The sequence below is a fragment of the Cyrtonyx montezumae genome, unplaced genomic scaffold, assembly GCF_038088225.1.
Source record: "Cyrtonyx montezumae isolate F1298 unplaced genomic scaffold, pur_monq_1.0 scaffold_1, whole genome shotgun sequence".
NCBI classification, from domain to species: Eukaryota; Metazoa; Chordata; class Aves; order Galliformes; family Odontophoridae; genus Cyrtonyx; species Cyrtonyx montezumae.
This window is the reverse complement of record NW_027071825.1, coordinates 3,500,483-3,521,171: the sequence shown is the minus strand read 5'-3', so window position 1 is coordinate 3,521,171 and position 20,689 is coordinate 3,500,483. Positions and strand designations below refer to the sequence as shown.

Sequence of the window (20,689 nt, the reverse complement as noted above, 5' to 3'; positions counted from 1 at the left end):
CTCTTTGGCAGCTCATCCTTCTCCCCGCAGGGCAGACTGGGCTATAATTCATGCACCCAGTGACACTTGGTTTCTCTAAATGTTAATAGTAACAGTTCCTCATGTAGTCCGATCACATTCACTGGGAGTTTTTCAAAGTATCTTTGACCATAACAATAAAGAGAGACTGGATACTTCAACTGTTACTATTGAAATGGTTAACAACTCTGCAAGTGTTGACATAACAGGGGTCAGGAAGAAAAGGAAATGGAGGGCAAAATAAGCGTTAAAAGAAAACAACCCAGACTTGTTTAGTTTAAGCCATCACATCAACAATTCACTCGAACATTCATTCTTATTTTCTTCAGCATTACTCTTCGTTTCACTCTTGTATGTGGAAAGGAATAAGTTTTCTATCTGAGTCAAGAACTCCTCGGCAATGAAGCAGTTGGTTACCTTGCCCAAAGTCCTCCTCATGCACTCCAACAGCTAGTCAAGAGAAAACAAAATGCTGAAGTTATTTTCCTGAAGTTTTCTTTCCTTCCTGGCTACTTAATATTTCAAACAGGTTTTTAATTGATTTATAATTACTTTAAGATCAACTGAGCAACACGAATTTTAGAAAAGAAGCTACATGTGAATGAACAGGTGACTTTTCTACTCTGGGCTTTAAAAAAAAAATAACCCGCTCAAAAAAGAGCCATATCCCATAAAAGCAGAAAGAAACAATAATGAGCTTTCTTTGCCATCAGCTAGCACTCACTAATCGTGACAAAAGAGAATTGACAGTGTTTTGCAGAGGGTGTGTATTATTTTGTAAATTAAGTATTTAAAACAAATTACACAACAGTCAATTTCAAGAGAATTCCACCACCTCGGTTTCAGATGTAAAGCTATTAATAGGCAAAGTCACACTGTGAGGGGAAAAAAGACATGGAGAATTATTGTGTAGTTTTCTGTTCTTGCCTTTTGCTTTGGGCAGAATTCCTGTCTTGTTTGTGCAATCAGTGTTACAGCTGCAGTTGTTCAGAACCTCAGAGCGATGATTACACTGAGTGGAAAATTAAAATTCTCTCTTACGTATCACCAACACAGTACAGCTCTACTTTACTGCCAGAATAAAGGACTGGGAAGTCCAAATCTCCTCTCAACGTGTGTGCAGCTCTCACACTGAAAGCACACAACACGCTGAGATATGATTCATTTGCCATTCCCCCAGACTGAGGTTAAAATTTAGCACTGCAACTTATCCTTATTTCCACTGTGTTCGTAAGCAAATGCACCATAGCACAGAAGTCATTTACTGTGATTAGCTGACCTCTCTAATGCTTAAATATGGGACACCTAACGACACTAAACAGGCATATCTTAAATGACAAAACCTGAGAATCAAAAGCAGCAAACTTACCTTCTGCAAACAAGTCAGGTCAGAATCTCTATGAAAAATCTTATCCATGGGGACACTGCTATTGAAAGAAAAGAACGAAAGCAAGAGGAAAGTAAAAGCAGATTTATGTCTTTACTGAAACACAGTAATTAACATGCTGAAGTACTAAACTGAGTACATTACAAAGCAAATGTACCTGTGACAGAATCTGTATTTTTCAATTATCCATCTTGTTTTTTCAAATATGAACTCCCATTGAGGTTCCTCCAACATTTGCTGTATTTCAAATTTGTAGGGCAGGCCTGAAATAAATGGAACACAAATATTCACTGCTTAGTACTTTTATATGTACATAAAAAATGATCTATCTTCAGGTCCCACCACTTGCCAGTGTTAAGCATGCAGAAGTGTGATATCATGGATGGCAAATTTAATTTAGGTGGGAGTCCGTTCTCCTTGTTCTCCACTATTCCTCACACAGAAATTCACAAAGTAACTAAAAAATGGCAACGTGAACTGAGTGCCTTTAAGTTAGAACCGCTCTGTAAGATCTGCACGGCTGTGAAATGAGAAGACCATTTTCAGGTGTGAACTGGCTGCTGCAGTGCCTGGCTCGGAGGAACTTTCCCGTAGGAAGAAATTCTGCTAGCTTATTGAAGGCACAGAGGTGTGGAGGGGAAAATTTAAGAAGTATTCATAAAGAAGTACTTGGAAAGCACAAAGTCGGGTGCCAAAAATGAGAGAAAATGGTAAATTTCAGATACTCCTTTAAAAAAACAAAAACACTTCTCCAGGATCCTAAGAATTTAATAAGATGAACTGCCTATTTTCAAACTACCTCAACGTAAATGAAAACAGAGCAATCAATACAGTGCTTAGTTGAACACACCTGCAGAAATGTTTGTGGGTCTCATTAAACACTAACTTTGTTCCTCTGCAAACTATGGCACCACTGCTACAGCGTATCGTGTCTCAAGAGCTAGCTGAGATGCCATTATCAGATAATGAGAGGAAGACCCAATCAACATTAGAAATTCCAAATATTTAATATTCAGTGTTCTGAATTATTCAAGAAGGAAAAACATCCTGTTTTCATGAAATATCAGTTGTAATTTAAGCAACCATTCACTCTCGTTGCTTGAGATTCATGCCAGTACAGCATTTCTAGGATCTGCTTGATAAATCATCTTTGATATCTGCATTTTTCTGGACAGCTGACAAGTCTGATCCTTTGACCTTCTGAATATTATATTACACAAGTAAGAATTCTCCACCAATACAGCAGCCAAGTCTTTGCTATAATACTTCTGGTCCCCTCTATCACAGGATTTAAACTTTGCTGCTTTACGAAATGCAAGTTAAACACATGAAAGAGTTTCTCAGATATCTATGTGGATGCTGCCTGTAAGCATACCTTACTCTGACTCCTTTCTCCCCTTCCCAGACTGTGAGAAATGCTACAGTGTCAGTAAACAGGAGAAACAGTCTTCTATTTATTCATGCCTGTACGTTGCTCTGCTAACAGCAGGAACTACTTGCAGGACTACTCCTCAGGCAGAAGTCCTCACTTTGTACAGTGCAAGTCCTCCCTTTCCAACATACACCTGTTTCTCATATCCCAGCCACAGCATAGGCAATCTTTTTCCTGTTAGTATCTAAAAGGATAAGAGAAGTTAAAACCATAGGTAAGCTAGCAGTACTTACGGTAGGAGCCATCAGAACTGATCTCATCACTGATCACTAGACAAGTAATCTGAGAATATGGGAGAGGATTATTTCGGTTGTAAGGACTGATAATCATCCCAATGAACATGGCACCGCCCCTGGAGAAATAACTCTACAAAAAAGAAAGAAATCCACACATCAGAAAGAAATCTTTTTCACAACAGTGTCCTGAAATTAAGGAAATAGAATGGACAAGCCAGAACACAGTGGAAAGTTTGGAAATCATTCATATACGTTCAACCTCATTTAAAACACCTCAGCATCAGTATGCTGCATCAACTGCAGAACAGCATATGAATGTGCTCTTAGCATGCAACAGTGCAGAAATGTGCACTGACACTGGAAAAACCACAGAGGCTTCAGGGGGTTGGGCTGTTTCGGGTCGTCTGTTACTAACACACAGATCAGTAAGTACCTGATATTTAGCTTGAGTGTCAATATCTCGGATTGAGGGGTTGGGGTCAAACGCTGGGTGGGAGTGGTACCACCCAATAACACTGTACCCTCTGGCAGCAAGTGTTTCTGATGCCTGTGTTTGAGACACAGGATCCATCTCACACTGCAGTCCTGTACTCAGGCTGTTGCACGGCTCTGCTGCACAGACCTGTTAAAAAAGTCTCCAGATGGATAAATGCAAGAAATCTGAATCAGTTCAATAAAATTCACTTAAAGCATTTTAAGTCACATGCCAGGTCTTCCTCACGAAAGGGCTGACAAGCCAACACTTCAACATAAAGCATAAAGAACATTTCAAGGGTACAGTAATCAACTTTGATATGCTTGAAGGAGATGCCCCGAAGAAGTAACATTCACAACAATTCAAACACAACAGTCTTAATGTCTTAGAGAAAATGGAAGAAAAGATAAACACTTACTTCTACAACTTTATCAGCTTCAGAGTATCTTCCACCTAGCAACCCTATTACTTCTGCCATAGACACATGTGAGTGCTAAAATGATATTAAACAATTATTAAAGTTAAAGCTGTATCATTTCTCCTAGCTTCGATTTGCACTTGATAGAACACATTCCCTTCACAACTGCAATTCAGTAACTTCTTGATGACATTTAAAAGCAGAACTTAGGCCAGCTAAAGGTGATAAAATACCCACTGCTCCAATTTAATGTTTTGGTTTACTTTATGTTTGCTTGTTATACACATATAGCATTGCTTTATGGATGGAAGTGTTAACTTCAAATACTGCATAGCATTCAAAAACTCTAAGATCTAAATAGTGCACTGCTAAACTTGACTGTGTTGCCCATAAAAACAACCCTCCCACCATAAACAGCATAGGTTTCTGAAAGATAAAACTTCATCCTCACCAAATCCATTATTAAAAGTGCTTCTGAAGACACTTTCACCTGAAAAGGTTCCTGAAATCACAAACACAACAATGAGTATAAAGAAGTAACAGAACTAAAGAAAGCACTCTTGATATTCACTCACAGATACATACCTGTTTTTCTTCAGTGAATAAACAGCATGGAATCAGCTGAAAGGGATCAAAGGAACTATAAAACGAAAGAAAATTTCTCTAAAGATGTAGGACAGTCAGGAAACTTTCCTAGTTTCCCACTGTCTCCTTAATATAAGAAGAGAATTTCTTCACTGGATGTTTTTCCATCTTGTACTAGGATGACTTCCACCAAATACAGAATTTCACCTCCCACACTTGTGAATTTCAACATTGAACACCTGAAATGCTACACCTTATTTCTCACCACGATTCACATCACTGATCTGCAGTGCTCCAGCCTGACACCATCCAAACCAATGGCTTTATTTCTGGAAGACCTCTTTTTGAACACGATGTACATCAAATACCTTTTTATTTGCCTGGAACCTTTAGAAGCTTTTGCAGGCTTCAGTTTCTCTTCTTCTCTTCTTCTTGCTAATTCCTCAGCAGACAGGTGCTAAAAAGGAATGTTAAAAGTCTGTCTCAATGTCTTGAATGAATTCTCAACATTGCCGCTCTCCTGATGTGCCACCAATTATTGTCTTATAGGATTACTCAAGACAAAGAGCAACAGCCACACGTGGATCACACAACCTGGAAGTTATTGACTATCTGAGATCCACACTGCAGGAAGGCATTACCCAACTGTGCATAAGCACAAGTTTAACAATTAAGGATAAAGTCTTCCACTGTGATCTGTGGCCACAATTTACCAGAACATCTTTTCAGGGATTAACATTTTCACATCTCATTGCAAACCACAGATGTCATATTTACTCACCGGGGCTGTACGAGAAACAGTTATGTCAGCACAACACTACACAAGTGACTGTTACAGGTGCTTATTACTGAAGGCTGCAAATTTAAGTAATCTTTTTGAGGGGGAGTGTTCAAGAATAACAGAATGCCTCCATATTCTTCACTTTTTCTAAATTCTGAACTTGTAAGGATGGGCAGTCTTGAGGAGACACCTTCCACATCTTCTGTAAAACCTTAACACTTGTAACAGCGTTTCTAAGAACATCACAGAGGACAATACTTCTGGGGGTACTGCTGCTATCCCTGCTAACTCACATCATCTGCATCACAAGGACAAAGAAACCACACTGGGCCTAAAGAGAATAACTTCATTTCTTATTCACTCTTAGGGTTAGTAAGGCTAAAGTGAACTAATGGAAAAACAAGATTTTCTGAGACCTAATCCAACTCTTCTCACATGAAGCCTCAATATCTGCACTTTATCCAGTCTGCACACACTCCAACAGTAAAGGCTGCTCTGTTCTAAAGCTAAATATCCAGGGCAAACAATGCAACTGAAGTATGTGGGATTTTTTTTTTTGTTTTGTTTAAATTAACAGTAGAAAAATCACCTAACTTGGTGTTTGGATAACCACAGTAAACAAGAATGAGGCAATGCCTTCTTTTTGGAGAAGGGGGACCAATCTGTTCCTGACAGATTCATGGCAAATCTGAACCAAATAGAATGAGATATGAAGTGAGAACTGAGACAAAATAAGGGCGATTTATTTTAGGTTATAAGAAAAAGGAATCAGGAAAAGCTGATAGTTATTTCTGTACTGATCTTTGATGACTTACTATTTTAACCTTAGTGCTGCATTACACCATCCCCCAGCACACAAAGCACTTGATTAAACTGAGGCAAAAACAGTTTAATCTATAACTAAAAATAAGCACTCATGAAGTTTTGTACAAGATGAGGCAAAGAGCTTTACAGGCATAGCTGTATGTCCATCCATGCTCACAACACCAACAGCTTCCTAAACACCAAAGTACACTCATATTTATCAGCAGATGTAACAGCTGCAGGATTTATTGTAACAGCAAGCAATACCACCTGCTGGCAATTATCAGTAATCACATATGTAAATGAAGTTTCAAAAACAGGTTACCTCAAACGTCTGCCCTTCCAAGTCCTTAGCATCACACCAGTTTCCCCAAGGGTCTCGTACTCGGCGTCGTCTTGTGCGCTGCAGCAAGTCAATCAACATGAATCAAGGATCAAGCTCCTGCAAAACCTGCCTTCACTGTGTTTAATCAGCTGTAAGAACATCACTCGAAAGATCACTGCTTTACTAACACTGTGACACACTTCCAGAGTGGAGAAAACACCCTGGAGTTCTGCACAATGGAGTAGTTCACAATCTGTCATGAAACATCATTAGAGAAGTTCTCAGGTTGTTTAAGGCTGTAAAGGATATTCCATGGAACGTCTTCCAGGTATTTTTAACATCTCTGACAGCAACAGCAAATTATTATCCAACTGTGAATTATAGCACAGACAGTGTGGAAAGCCATCAACCAGTGTGTGTATGTGTGTGTCTCGCAGCTCCTGTTCCTCATACGAAGCTTTTTTTCTTTTGATGGGATCGATTTTGTTTTCATCTCATCAACTGATTTATTTTGCTATGAAGTACTTACAAATGCTACATTAAAGGTAAATACGAACAGTAAATCTGGCAAACCTTGGTAATTCACCTGATTATGAATGAATTACTACTGTGCTTAATTGCGTGCACGAGACTCAGTCACAGCACATACCCAGTATGCTTAATGATCAAGAGACAAGCAACTTAACCACACTGTACTGACACACTCCACTGTTTGCTAATTTAGAGTAATAAATCACGGGGTGCTGGGAAGGGAGTGGTCAAGACTCCAGGGAAAAGATGTAACAAATCTTAGTTAAGTAGCTGGGCAATGAATGTGAGAGAGAACAGAAAACTGAACAGATAGCTGTCAGAAAACAAAACTTCTGCTCAGACTGACACTAGAACGGAAGGGCACTGTAATGAAACTGCAAACTGAACAAGAGAAGGAGTTTCCTGAGGTGACCTGAAAAGACCTGCATGCTAAATGCTTTTTCCTTGCCCCATCCCCCAAAACATACCATGGACTGCAAACGCTGAGCAAGCTGGTATGCCTCCACTGTGTCTTTGCCTTCCTTGGACCGTGTTTTATCAGCTGGTTGTGGTCTGTTATAGACAGCCTGCTCTGCAGGAAATACAAGAGAAAAACACTGTATTCAGTAATGCTTGAAGTGACAGACACATGCAATAAAGAAAAAACTCAACGTAAAGACAGCTCTTGATGGTCACATTGATGAGTGATTATGTATTTCTCACTACCATAGCATTTCTAAGAAGTGAAAACCTCCTTCCAGTAATTCATTTGCAATGACTTTCTCTTCAAGCAGGATTTACCATAGGACATTCCTCCCTACCTAGGTGTCTGTCCTTCAGCTCTGGACCAAATCAACCCAACACACACACTCTAAAACTGAGTCTTGAGTGACAGCAATTTTAGACATGTATATACTTTTAACATGTCCATTAATTTCAACAGTTGAATGTTGTTGAAAGAAAGCCTTTAAGGTGAAGATTGTTTAATTTACAAAATGCAGATGATTCAATATGGGGAAGCAGGAAAAGAAACAGTAACTTGAATCCTGTCCTATGGGGCAAAGTTTCAGATCCAACAGTTCTTGAGGCAGAAAAACACAGGAGACAGAGCAGCACGAGAGAAACACATCCCCATCTGCTGATCAGTATATGCAAGCATGGAAGAACAAAAAACCCAACCAACAACTGAGTACCTTAGTTTGTGTTAAACCAGAAAGCCATTATGCTGTAAGCATAATTCAATGCCTCTAGCTTTTCCTAGTAAGGATCAGTGTGTGCAGTGTACTCTCAGTATAATATTAACACAAAATTGGCTACAGCTGTACAGATTGGGACATGACAACACTAAATAAAGCTCAAAGGTTTTCTTCTACAGAACCTAAATGAAACAATTACTGTTTAAGACATTAAGAGTACAGACAACGGAGAAGGTAGAAGACTATCTACACTGACATGGTTCCTCCTAAGTGTTTCAATCAAATTAACTAGGATTTTTCTTTTGAAGAGGTATCTACTAACCTTCACTTGAAAAATATTCGTTTTAATTAAAAAGCTGACAATTAACAGCTGCTCCCAGCACATAACGACTAAAATTTAAGTTCTGAATCCATTCTAATAAAAGTATTTTTACCACAGCCAAAGTTAATTGCTCCTATTAATTCCAAGTACGTGTGGATACGTCCAATACAGTTAACGTCCCCGCAGTTCTTAAGGCCTGGACGTACTGAGGTCTTATTCAGGTATTTGGGTTTACACCTCTCCCTAAAATAAAACAGAACACCACATCATCAAAGAGAAAACAAGTCATTGTGCAGGTGGAGATGAGACAGTGTTTTTTCCCCAGTGCACATACTGTGCACCGCTACACGGAGCAATCACAGCAAAAACACAAAACATATGCAATTTATTTTCAAGTTATTCATACACATTCATACTGATGCAGTGTGAAACTTATGTTCCATGCTTTAAAACAAACTCTTCAACACGACATGCCAGGAAGCAACGAGTTACTCAGAAGTACTGTGATTCTTTTACCCTGAAATCAGAACGTCTGCATTATATTCCTCTGACCACCCAGTGAGAGCCACTGAAATTTGGTCATTCTTTCTACTGAAAAGTAAAGTAATCCAGCCAATGAGCACAGAAAGCAGAACTGCAACAGACTATATCCAGCCTGCTACTGCAAATATGAAAGGTTCTTTGAACTGATTTGTTGCAGATGGATTATAAAATATAAAAGCACTACTCCAAATTGGTTCTTCATTTCAAGCATTATTTGGTCAGCACTGTTTTCTCTAGCACAGACTGTTTCTTCCAGCTGCTACTACAGCACTACAGTTATCATTAAGGAATTAAATTAGGTCTGCTGAAGAACCATTCATAGAAACTATTTAAAGGTCCTCACATATTGAGAGACAAAAAACCAAAAGCAACATAACAGAAGCAGAAGAGGGTTGTTCTGACATAGGACAAAAACTCCCATAATGCTCAAAGGAATTCTACTGCCCAGCTTGCAGAATCCCAGGAGTGGGAAGAGGTGACAGCAGCACTACCAATCAGTGCCACCAACAGATAACCTTTAGAATATCACTACAAAATTACCTCTGCTCTTCTCATAACCCATCTGTACTGTTTTAACCACAACAAAGCAGGGCAAGAGCTATTTTTAATGACTTACTGAAAGAAGGGAAACGACTGCATCTTACCACTGATCCAAAATATAATTCCTAATTTTCAAGTAGCGCTCTGGTGTTTTGGCCTGGCGCCCTTCAAAAAATTCAGGAATAGCTTGCTTTTCTTCTTCCAGGATGATGCTTCTATCAATCTCCACCTCTTGATCAGGTGGCTTAAGAGCCTCTGCTTCTTCTTGATGATCCTCATCCCCTTGGCAGGGGGAATGAAGAGTTCCGTTATCAGCAAGCTCTCTCTGTTCCTCATTCAGCTCCTGGTCAGTTATCTGCTTAGCACCATGAGATGTTCCTGTTCTACCCTGTTCAGCTTTCTCTACACAGTGACAACATTGCTGGCAATCCACATTTGTGGGTTTATCACCATTCATGTGCTGAGAACATGTTGCTGCAACATCCTGAAACGCTAACGAGTCCACTGCGTGTTGCTTCGCATTCTGAGGGTCCTCTTCCAGTAAAGAAACAGCAGAACTATGTCCAGCACTTGGAAAAGCATGCTCTGCTCCTTTTGTTTCTTCAGCTGGGGTTTCTGAAATGACAGATAATTCAGATTTTCCACCGTCTTGCTGGAAGGGAGGAGAAAACAGTTCATCCACGTCATCAGTTATGTCTACTTCTTCATCATCCGACAGCTTTTCAATCTTCACTGCATTCAGGTTAGGGTCTGCACGGCCTCTCAAGTTTCCAGCTGACAACGCTTCCACCCTTACCCCATCTTCAGTGGGAAGATTGCTACCATGCTGACTTTGCTCTTCTCTTTCAGAATCATTATTTTTTGCCTAGGGAAAGCATAATATAATTTAAGAAGGGAAAAAAAAAACAAAAAAAAAAAACCAGAAACTATCCCCTCTACCTCCCATACAGTTAGAACTATTCTACTTGACCAGCACACAGACATTCTGAAGGGAGGTGTTTGACAGGCTGACAAAGCAATAAAAATACCAGAATCATTCTAGAGTTTGAAATCAGATCAGGTTTCCTATTTAAATCTGCAAATAAGCATACTCTGCTGCTGAAAGCATGGAGATAAATAGACTGGGTACTTCAACAGCAGCTGCTTGAGAAGACAGACTAAAAGCAAACTTTACAGCAGTGTGCTTGAAAGACTGTTTACCTTGTTCTTAAAGTACTGCCTTGCATAGCTCTTCACTTGTAGAACAGTACGACTCCCAATCAGCTTGGCAATTTTCGTCCAGCGGCGGCCAAATTTCACCTAGCACAACAAAGCACACTGAAGTTACCCAACCTCCAACATCCCACACCTTCCAGTTCAAACCCAAGAAGTGTTTAAGAGCTCAGCTTTGCATTACAAACACAAACAGTACAGCCGAACCCAAGAAGCTCAGTAATCACACCGCAGCAAGGAAAGCCATGCATCCAACAGGAACAACTGTTGCTATTCTTCTCTCAGGTTAGACATGCTTTACGGCGCTTCTGCTGTTGCCTGCTAACCCAAGGAATCCTACTGAAATGAATTCACACTTGCTGAAGCAAACCCTATTGCATTCAGCACTGTACAACCATACAATCTCAGAAGATCTTACAACACTAGCTGTAGAATTTCACTTCCATTAGTTGACTTTCCATAGTTTCCATGCTTTCCATAGTTAAAGCACCCTTAACTACAGCTGTGTGGCTGTGCAATTCAGGAAGCTACACATTTCAGATGCTTTGTCATTTCACATTGTCATCAATCTCAAGCAACAAAATCTGATAAACACACAGAGCCATTTCTGGTGATTAATCAGTATAGATCTGATTTATAAGTAGACTCTGAGTGTATATATGGCAATTACTTCTTGTCAGATTAGAAGTACACAAGGAGAAGCAGCTAAATATAACATGCTTATATATGATTATTTTCTTATTTAAGATAACTGAATGATTTCTATGCAAAACATGGCACAAACACAAACATACCAGTCCTTGTTCAAACAATTCTTTTTCTTCTGATGTCCACTTCAATGAGTAGCTAGCTTTTGTAGGTGATCGTACCCTACAAACAAAGTGGTTTCTTAAATATACTTTCTCAAATCCCAGTAATTGAAGACAACTCCTGACAAGAGCACTACTGATCATCTCCTGTAAAGCTCATGGTATTGTCTGAAGCACAAACTTGGCTGACAGATTGAGAAATGTCAGCTTCTCCATTGCAAAGGAAGACTCGACAACCATGAAACACAAGCTGAATTAGCACTTCTTTTTCTTTAATAAGGACCCACTGCGCTATAAAAAAAAGCCAACAAACCAGCAACAAAACACAACAATGGCTTTCATTACATACAATATTTCTGTGTGCTGAAAGATCCCATAAATAATTCTGAGGGGCTAATATTTTTGGGTATGTGTTCTATAACTTAGACATTAGAAGCCATGCTGAAAAATGAACTATAACATTGTACTTACATGACTTTTCCAGTTTTCTTATGTGGACTGCAAATAAAAAAAAGAACAAAATCAAAAGTCAGCAGATGGGATAAAACTGCACACATCCATAAACACGAGGTTTTACTTTCTTACTCATCAATTTCTTATCAACTGAGAATTTTCCACAGCTTACCTTTTCACAGATCTTTTTTCTGCTTCCTTTTGACTGAGCCATATTTTCTCTGAAAGCGATTTATTTGATAGATAATATCTGAAATTGGTACTAAGAAAGGTTTCAAAGCATCAAAGATGTGAGAACTCTAGGAATCTTACAGATTACACTATTTCATAATACATCAGTTGTAGAAACGTTGCATGTAGGGCTCTAAAAACTGAAAGTTCCCACGCTCCAAACAGTTTGCTACAGGAGGAAGTGATACTTGATTTCTGAAGGCACAATCACTCTACTTTGCATGAACTAGGTATCCTGCTTCCACAAAAGACTTTTTGCTTTTGTGATACAGAAACCATAAGGAAGTAAGTTTCTTTGTTATCAAAGCCTCAGCCATTTTCAGTTTAATCCTCAATAATTTTCCCAAATTAATGAATTATTTATTTTCTTCTTTCCTTTCTTACTCAGGGTTATTAAAACACAAAAAGGACATGAAAATAAATTAGACCATCGTCAGTAATGTCATCACTACTCCAACCTACTGAGGTCACCTTATGCCAGGAACTTTACTCCAATCCATTTCAGGCAAAATTGCTCAAAACAAACAAACAAAATGCCAAGTTGTTTCTACTCATTTATATTTGTACGCATATAGGCAGACAAACAGGAAAATTAGTATAACAGTTCAAATGAAGAAAATTCAGCAAAAAAATTAAAAAGCTATTTCCAGTGAAAACGGGTGTTTGAGCACGTTTGCTATGGCTGCATCAGCACAACACCAGAGGCAGCACTGAAAAAACAGCTGACACTGTCTGGCACCAGGGCCAGCTTAAAGCTGACAAGCTTCAGAGTCCCATTCTTAACACTGGCCGCATAAGGATATTTTGTTTCATGCCTCAACAATGTAACTGTGGCTACGGATGCATACTGTCAATGAGCTACAAAGAAACCAAAGAGATCGCAGCATGAGACATGCTACTGGCACCCTACAGTCTACCTACAAAGTGCCAGTGCTTCAGTCACACTGACAAGCAAACTATTTGGTCAGTTCCTTTGCAATTAAGAAGCAAATCAGAAAAAGGATACTCTTCCTCCAACAACATCTTCTCGATGACAGCCCTGTTTTCTTCACTAATACTGCTGTCCAACGTCCATGGCTGCAAACAACACAAACATTTTTTACTCTTTAGATTCTGCTAGACTAAGTATCAAGAATTGATGTACAAATAGCTTCAGGAAAAAAAAAAAACAAAACAACACTGCTTAAGCTGAAAGAGACATACATGAAGGTAAGACAACGGAGAAAACAAGTTATAATAATGTTACTAGAAGCACTATTCAATTAGAAGTGACTTACGAGACTGTTATCAGTTCTCCAAGACGAATCAAGGTAATGATCCTGCAGTAAGCTTGATGCTGTGTTCTCATGATCTCTGAAAAAAAGTCTCATATTCAAAACCACCAATACATTCAATCAAAATGAATGTTCTACGAGTTAAAATAAATGCACCATTAGTAACTATACCAATACCAGAAGAATGAAATACTAAAATTAGTCATACACAGCAGACTATTAGGTACTGGTATTCTTTTCTAATATTCCATTAGGTATAGCATAAATCTTCCTCAGTAAGTCATCTCTGTTGGTACTCTGGACAGCAATATCCAACCTATCTCACTGTGTACTGTATGAGATACCAGTGAAATTCTGCACAGCAAGAAGTCCAATCCAAACCACAGAAAATAAAATCATACAATCCTAGGATGGCCTGAGCTGAAAAGGACCCCAAAGATCTTCTAGTTTCAACCCCTCTGCCTCGGGCAGAGTCAGTTTCATGAATAGTACAGAGAACTATCTTTTAACAGTGTCATCCCATTTCTCCATCTTTCTCTTTGTAAAGAAAGCACATTCCCCTTGCAAAGAAAAAAAAAAATTGAAAAAACGAGGACAGCTCCTACTGCCAAAACGTTTAACAGAATCTTATCATATGGTTACTTAGTGCTCTTACAGACTTTATCCAGATTATGCTTAACTTCTCCTGTCAGTATTTGCTTTTTACTTTTAGAAAATTACCACTCATCAACTTTCTTCTACTTTAGTGCAGTAAAAGCCATTCAACAATTTAAATAATGATCCAAATCTTTGCTTTACACTGAGACTTTTCCAAAGAGTCATTGACCCTCTATCCCTTGCAAGAGCACTAAGAGCAAATTCACCTGCACTCTGAACTGCTTTGCAAGTAGGGCTACATCCTCATGTAAGGCAAGAAACCAACGTTACTGCTGCTTTTGGAGCACATTAAGAAACAGGTCAGCTCAACAGCCCCCTTCGCCCAGCATTCTATCTCCAGCAGCGGCAACAGAACAGCGCAGATTCCTCCCCCCTCTCCCAGCACCTGCTGGATTAGCTAAAATCGCTGCCCGTTCACAAGGCACACACACGTCCTCTAGCTGTGAATTATCCCCTATCTGTCAGGCTGTCCCACGCGCACCGCCCAGTGGTGCTGACCCGCCCCTCCCCCCTCGCAGCCCCACGCCCTTCCCTCGGGCCCTGTCGCAGCCCCGAGAGCAGATCTCCACACCGCCCTCCGCTCCCCGTCAGGAGCCGCAGGCCGCCATGAGGCCTCCCCTCAGCCCGCTCTGCTCTGGGCCGAACAAAGAACCTCGGCTCCCCGCTGCGGTTGGGCGGTGTACCGGCGGCACGGCCCCCGCTCACCCTGAAGCCGCCTCCCCGGGCACGGCCGCGGGATCCCCCTCAACATCCACCTCCGGCTCCTCTGCCGCCATGACAGCGGGCTCGCACCTCTCGCGAGAAGAAGCGAGGTCTCGCGAGATGAGATCTCTGCGCGTGCCCAGCTGGCGGCACGCGCACGCGCAGCAGCCAGAGGTGAAGCCGCGCCCTGACGAGGTGGTGCCGGGTGGAGGCGGAGAGATGGCGCTGGGTAGGCGGGGCGGGGAGAGGGCAGCCGAGGGCGAGGAGGAGGAGGGCAGCGTCTGGGCTGCGGTGTGAGGAGAGAGGGGGAGTGTCAGCTAGGGGCGGGAGGACGTGTGGGTGAAGAGCGGGCCCGGGGTGCTCAGGGCCGCCGGCGGCTCTGCGGGATGGAGTGCGGTGTGGAGGAGCACTCAGGACGAGGGTTAATGGCCTTGAGTTGTGCCGTGTGCGTTGGTGTGCTATGGAGATGTGGCATATGGGGGGAGAGGTTGGTGATCTGAGAGGGCTTTTCCAGCCTGAGCAGTTCTGTGATGCTGTGAAGGTGAGGGCCTGGCGGATCCAGGCCCGCCATGTGCTGGCAGCATTGCAGTGCGTGTGGCTGTAGTGTGGCTTTTGTTGGCCTGGTTTTGCATGCTTCCAACCACACAGGCGTTCCTGTGGCAGATGAGAACAGCAGTGCTGTGCTGCTCTATTTGAAGTGCACTGTGATATGGATTTTAAGTCAAATATTTGGTTCCCCGTGATAACTGGACTTCTGATTACGTAGTCAGGGGAAGTGAGAAGTGTGAGGGCTGATGATCGCTATGAAGGAAATGGCCACCGTCAACTCAAGTTGTTTCTGTTTTGAGAGGTGATGAAAGCACATCCAGCCTGGAGCAGGCATACATGGCTGGGCTGGAAGGCAGGGCAGGGCAATGTGTAGGCAGTGCTTTGCAGTTAGATCTGCCTGAGCTGAACAAACCAAACTGCAGTGTTATCAGCTCCAACATCTCTATGCTCTATATCCCTAAGGGCACAAATGTCTCCTTATTCGTAACAGATGGCTAGTTAAGAACATGGTGTTTAGTTAAGCTATCCATACAGACCCGAGTCATGATTTGTACTACAGGAGGTCACACACAGTACATTTAAGATTGTCACTTTTTAGATTTCAAGTATGAGGTTCAAGAAAAAAGCAGATGAGTAATCATTGCTCCAATGTTTAATGGTGTGTTTAAGATCCTGTTTTCCATGGTCCCCTCTGATCAGTGACATAATTTGCCTGTCCTAATACAGAGGCACAGCACTACCCAAATTATATTAAAGAATGATTCTGCATTTAAATTGAGAAATGTTTGCTTTAAATATTTATTTTGTCATCAACATTTTCTTTTTCAGAAGAGTGACAATTTGAGCCTGATCCTCTGTTCTGTTCAGTTCTGCTACTTGCAGTGGGGTCTTTCTGAGGCTATTAACTGCTAGTAAATGGGCTTTTTCTCCTTGTGACCAGTTTATGAGGGCATTTACAGCATTTAAGTGACCAGCCTTGCAAGCACAGTGCAGTGGAGTATCCTTGTTGTTGTCTAAGGCATTAATGGCTGCCCCGTAACTCAGTAATAGGTGTATCAAGTCACTGTGCCCATATTCTGCTGCAATATGCAATGCAGTCTTTCTCCAGACGTTTCTCTCATCAATATTCTTCTTTTTCCCTGATGTCAGAAGAATTTTTACAGTCTCTATGTTCCCTCTGATGGCTGCGTAGTGCATGGGAGTACATCCATCCATGTCCTTAACTCCAAGTCTGCCTCTTTTAGCCAGCAGGACTTGAATGATATTGGGATGGCCCCGCAGAGCTGCAGCATGCAGGGCTGTCTTTTTCTCCTTGTCTTGTGCATTGGGGTCAGCATTAGCATTCAGAAGCAGCTCTACCATTGTTTTGTCTCCCCTTTCAGAAGCAAAATGCAAAGGTGATTTCAACTGCTTATCCTTCGCATTAACATTGGCTTTGTGGTGCAACAGCTGTAGGGCGACCTCGGCGTTACCTCGTTGACTTGCAGTATGCAAGGGAGTAACAAACTCTTTAGTGACTGCGTTAATTTTGGCCCCGGCATTGACTAATGGGCCAACTAATGCTCCCTTGTTGTGCAGTGCAGCAACGTGGAGTGGGGTTTCCTCGGCCTGATTGGTCGTGTTGGTTTCCACCCCTTTGCATAGGAGCAGATTTGCGATGGAGGCAGCCCCGGCCCGAACTGCCAAGTGCAAAGCTGTGTCTGAAGCAGGGGTTCTTATTCCGAGGTTTGCTCCCTTATTGATCAGAACTTCTGCAGATTCAGCCTTGTCTGTTTCACATGCCAGGAGTAAAGGAGTGTAGTGCTTTTCATTGTAGGCATTTATATCTGTACCTCTGTCAGCTAAAGCTGCCACAATACCGTGCATATTTTTCTGTACAGCTTTAAAAAGAGCTGACTGCATTATGTCTGATGGCAAACCTTTAGAATATTCGAGCAGTGCTTTGAAGATGGATGGGTGGCTGCTGTTGAAGGCTCTTTTGGCCACGTTGGAATCAACACTGGCTCCAGCTTTCAACAGGACCTTCGTAGTACTTTCAAAGCCCTGAGAAATGGCATAACTGAGAGCAGTCTGTCCTCTCCCATCCTTCCCATCAATGGAGGCACCACACTTTAAAAGCATTTTTGCCAGACTGCTTTCATCTTTAAGAGCTGCCATGTGCAAAAAGTTGTGCTGGTTCCCTTTGCTTCTTGCCTCTACCCTCAAGAACATCTTCAAAATGTGACTATGGTTATTCTGTGCAGCCAAATGAAGTGGTGTCTTGCCTTCTTTATCCAAGCTGTACATGTGAGCACCAGAGTGGAGAAGCACTTTGGCTGCGTCACCGTGGCCTTTCTCTGCAGCCCTGTGCAGGGGTGTTCTCCCTTTCTGGTCCATCACATCTAGCTTAGCACCTTTACTGATCAGGTATTCCACTATGGTTAGGTGCCCCTTAGAGGCTGCAACGTGCAGAAGGGTTTCATTTGAAGAGTTTAGTGCATTAATATCATTATCTTTCAGCATTTTCTCTAACTCTGAGAGATAACCCTTAGCAGCTATGTCAAAGATGCCATTGTCAGAATGATGTTTTCTAGGTTTTACTGCGCTTGAAAGCTGAGTTTCTTTTCTTTTCTTTTTAGAAGCCCCTTGTCTTTTTCTTCTAGGACTTTCTTCTCGATATGGTTCACAGCTCTTTTCAAGCCAAACTTTGTCTTTTTCAAGTAAGTACCCTATCAGTTGTCTTCTGGCATCTCTGATGCTTTCATTCACTTCACCGACATATTTTCTCATTTTGTCATACAGTTTTGGCTCCACTTGCTTTAAACACGGATAGAAAAAGAGCCTGCAGGCTCGTTCACCTTGAGAAATGAGGGTGTCTAGAACTCGAGAGTTCTTGTCTGTTCGTGTCCTGTAGAAACTCATGACCATCTTTTTCTCTGGGGAAAAGATGCCATTGTCTACGAGGCAGCTCAGAAGATGGTCAGGGTCATTTATGCCTTCTACTAGCTCGTCTCTTTTAGTTCGTAGGACTTCTATTGCATACGGATTGGTAAATAGGCTGGTGGAATGCATGCTCGCCTTGATAAGCAAGAAGAGAACAGGACTATCATTTAACGTTTAGAAGTAAATACGAAGTATCAAAGTTGGATCACATCACTGCCCCCATTCTTATTTACAGAACTCTGAACCAGTGATCACTGTATTTCAATAATAAATCTTTAAAGAATGAGAAAGAAATCAAAACTCACTTTTTGTTTTGGTACAAGTCCCTTGATCTTCTCTGCTCTTCCTTAGCAACAAGTGAGGCTCAGTAACAAAACAGAAACCAGTGATATATAAGGATATTCCATTTGGAAGACTTCTTTCGGATTTTCAAATGGAAGACTTGGGGGGGGGGAGGGGAATGCTTTTGTGAAGCTGATGTTTGAATAACAGGTATTGGTTGACAAGGTTCCTTCGGGCCAAGCTGCTTTTTGTAGGTTCCTTCTTGTCCAGGCTTTTAAGGTGGCAAGAGAAAATGGACAGCGTGGTTACTGTTGCCATGTTTGCATACTTGTGTAGCCTTAAATGAAAGAGTGCTCTTTGCCAGAGCTGTAGGTGAAAACCCTGTTATGTGTTGAAATAAAAACATGAAGATCTAGATAAAAAACTGTACAGGGCAGCTGACTGTGAAAAGTGTTCCAGTCTTTCCAAGGTGAATTACAACTTCACTCTGTGAGCTGTATTTAACTTTAAGCCTGTCATTCTTGTGTCTGCTGTCTGTTTGGAGTGTAATTCCTTTTCATGAGGTGGATCAAGGTGTGTACAAAACATTTGAAGTATAATTAAAATAAGACTTCAAATCTGCAAGCATGTGTAGCCTTCAGTGTGAGTGTAGGACTTTTGAATCTAGCTGAAATTAATTTAAGTTATTGGTCTCAAAATTCCTTATGGAGAGGAGGAAATAACAATAATAATCATCTGCCTATTTGGAGCACAACTGAGAGGAACTGAGATGGCAGAGTTGTTTAAGAGCTTACATGGCAGGCAGACTGGATGCTCTTTAAGGTCCCTCCAGCCCAAACCATTGCAGGAAAAGGAGCTGACAGCTCCACCTCATTGAAGCACATCAGAAATGGTGCCATCTGTGTCTTTCTTCACTGCCTTTTCTATTGCATCCTGCTACCATTGCTTGTATTTTCTTTAGTGATAGGCACATTGTGTCTCATCACAGTGTGATGGGACTGAATTTTTTCTGAGTTGACTTTACAAGCTGCATTGCAAAACTTATTCTATTTTATAAGATAGATTGCAAAACTTATTCTTTTATTTATTTATTAAGAGAAAGATTTATTGAAGAAATAGCCAGGAAAGGCAAGACTTAATACAAGTTTTGAAAGCCATCCAGTTACCAGGTCAGCAAATTGGACAGCCTTTTTGAAAACACAGTAATTCTTCTGAAATGCAGAGGGGCACTGCCCCAAGAATGGGTAAACTTTTGTCATTAAGTTAATCATTGTTAACACATAACATGGAGAAGTATGGTTTGTTGTAAGGAGTCAGGAGGTATGAACTGCGTTCCTAAATCTGCTAATGACTCAACCTGTGATCTGCAAATTGTTTTGTCTTCAGATCTGACTCATCAAAGTACTTCAGATATATCCATGTCTTGAGTAGAGTAATGATCCTTGAAGTTTGCTCAAGTGGGATTTTTATGTCTTTGTTGTTATTGTTTTAATGCAAAATAGAGGTAGCAATACTTGCTTGCACTCACAGGTAAATTTGGAGCTCTACTGATGGAGAGTGGTGAGTCCTAACTAGTATCATTAATAAAGATGGTACAAAAAAAAATGTCAGAAGATGCAATTGCGTCCAATTGCTTGTTAGTAGATGCAAATCTTAGTCTTCAAATCATAAGTAGGGATAGATTTTTTACAAAGTTCTTTGTGTGGAGGCGACACAAGGAAGTTCTCTGTTAAAACAAGAATGTTGTTCGTCAGGAATATTTTGGAAACTTGTTGCATGGATTAATAAGAGATTAATAACTGGCTGTTTGAAGTATGCTTGTTGTTTATATCTTTAGAACTTACTGACTCTCCTTACTTGGCATATACATGTTTTAGAGAAGGGAAATATATTAAGGTTCCATATCTCTGCTCCTTTAATTAAGTGCATGGGACTGCATATGTTTAGGATCACCAGGAAGCTCTTCATTAGAAGTCTAAATGACAAAATTTCATATTACTAAGACAGGTTTTTGGCATTCTTATTT

The 20,689-nt window shown here is 40.9% G+C and overlaps 3 protein-coding genes across 5 annotated transcripts in view; 1 reads left to right on the top strand and 2 right to left on the bottom strand.

Annotated features, from left to right (window-relative positions):
• Positions 1–261: 261 nt before the first annotated feature.
• Positions 262–15,004, bottom strand: MYSM1 (Myb like, SWIRM and MPN domains 1). Its single transcript, XM_065738257.1, has 20 exons — positions 14,914–15,004; positions 13,555–13,630; positions 13,284–13,354; positions 12,219–12,296; positions 12,065–12,091; positions 11,579–11,654; positions 10,773–10,871; positions 9,677–10,437; positions 8,602–8,732; positions 7,460–7,563; positions 6,462–6,539; positions 4,920–5,008; positions 4,552–4,606; positions 4,418–4,468; positions 3,967–4,041; positions 3,507–3,695; positions 3,071–3,203; positions 1,563–1,668; positions 1,388–1,445; positions 262–468 (listed from the first exon to the last, which is right to left on the bottom strand). Exons 1-20 carry the CDS (start codon positions 14,982–14,984, stop codon positions 304–306), a joined length of 2,493 nt encoding a protein of 830 aa, XP_065594329.1. The 5' UTR covers positions 14,985–15,004; the 3' UTR covers positions 262–303.
• Positions 15,005–15,080: 76 nt separating this feature from the next.
• Positions 15,081–20,689, top strand: part of FGGY (FGGY carbohydrate kinase domain containing) — a 276,235-nt gene continuing 270,626 nt past the window's right edge. The window contains exon 1 of one of the 3 annotated variants that reach the window (XM_065738156.1): positions 15,081–15,139. The gene's annotated coding sequence lies outside the window, so the exon portion shown is untranslated. Of the gene's footprint in view, positions 15,140–15,406; positions 15,452–20,689 lie in introns of those variants that run through there. The other 2 variants (XM_065738206.1, XM_065738165.1) reach the window with 2 other exon arrangements.
• On the bottom strand, positions 16,258–18,510 carry LOC136049685 (CARD- and ANK-domain containing inflammasome adapter protein-like). Its single transcript, XM_065738136.1, has one exon. The coding sequence runs from the start codon at positions 18,508–18,510 to the stop codon at positions 16,258–16,260; it is 2,253 nt and encodes a 750-aa protein (XP_065594208.1).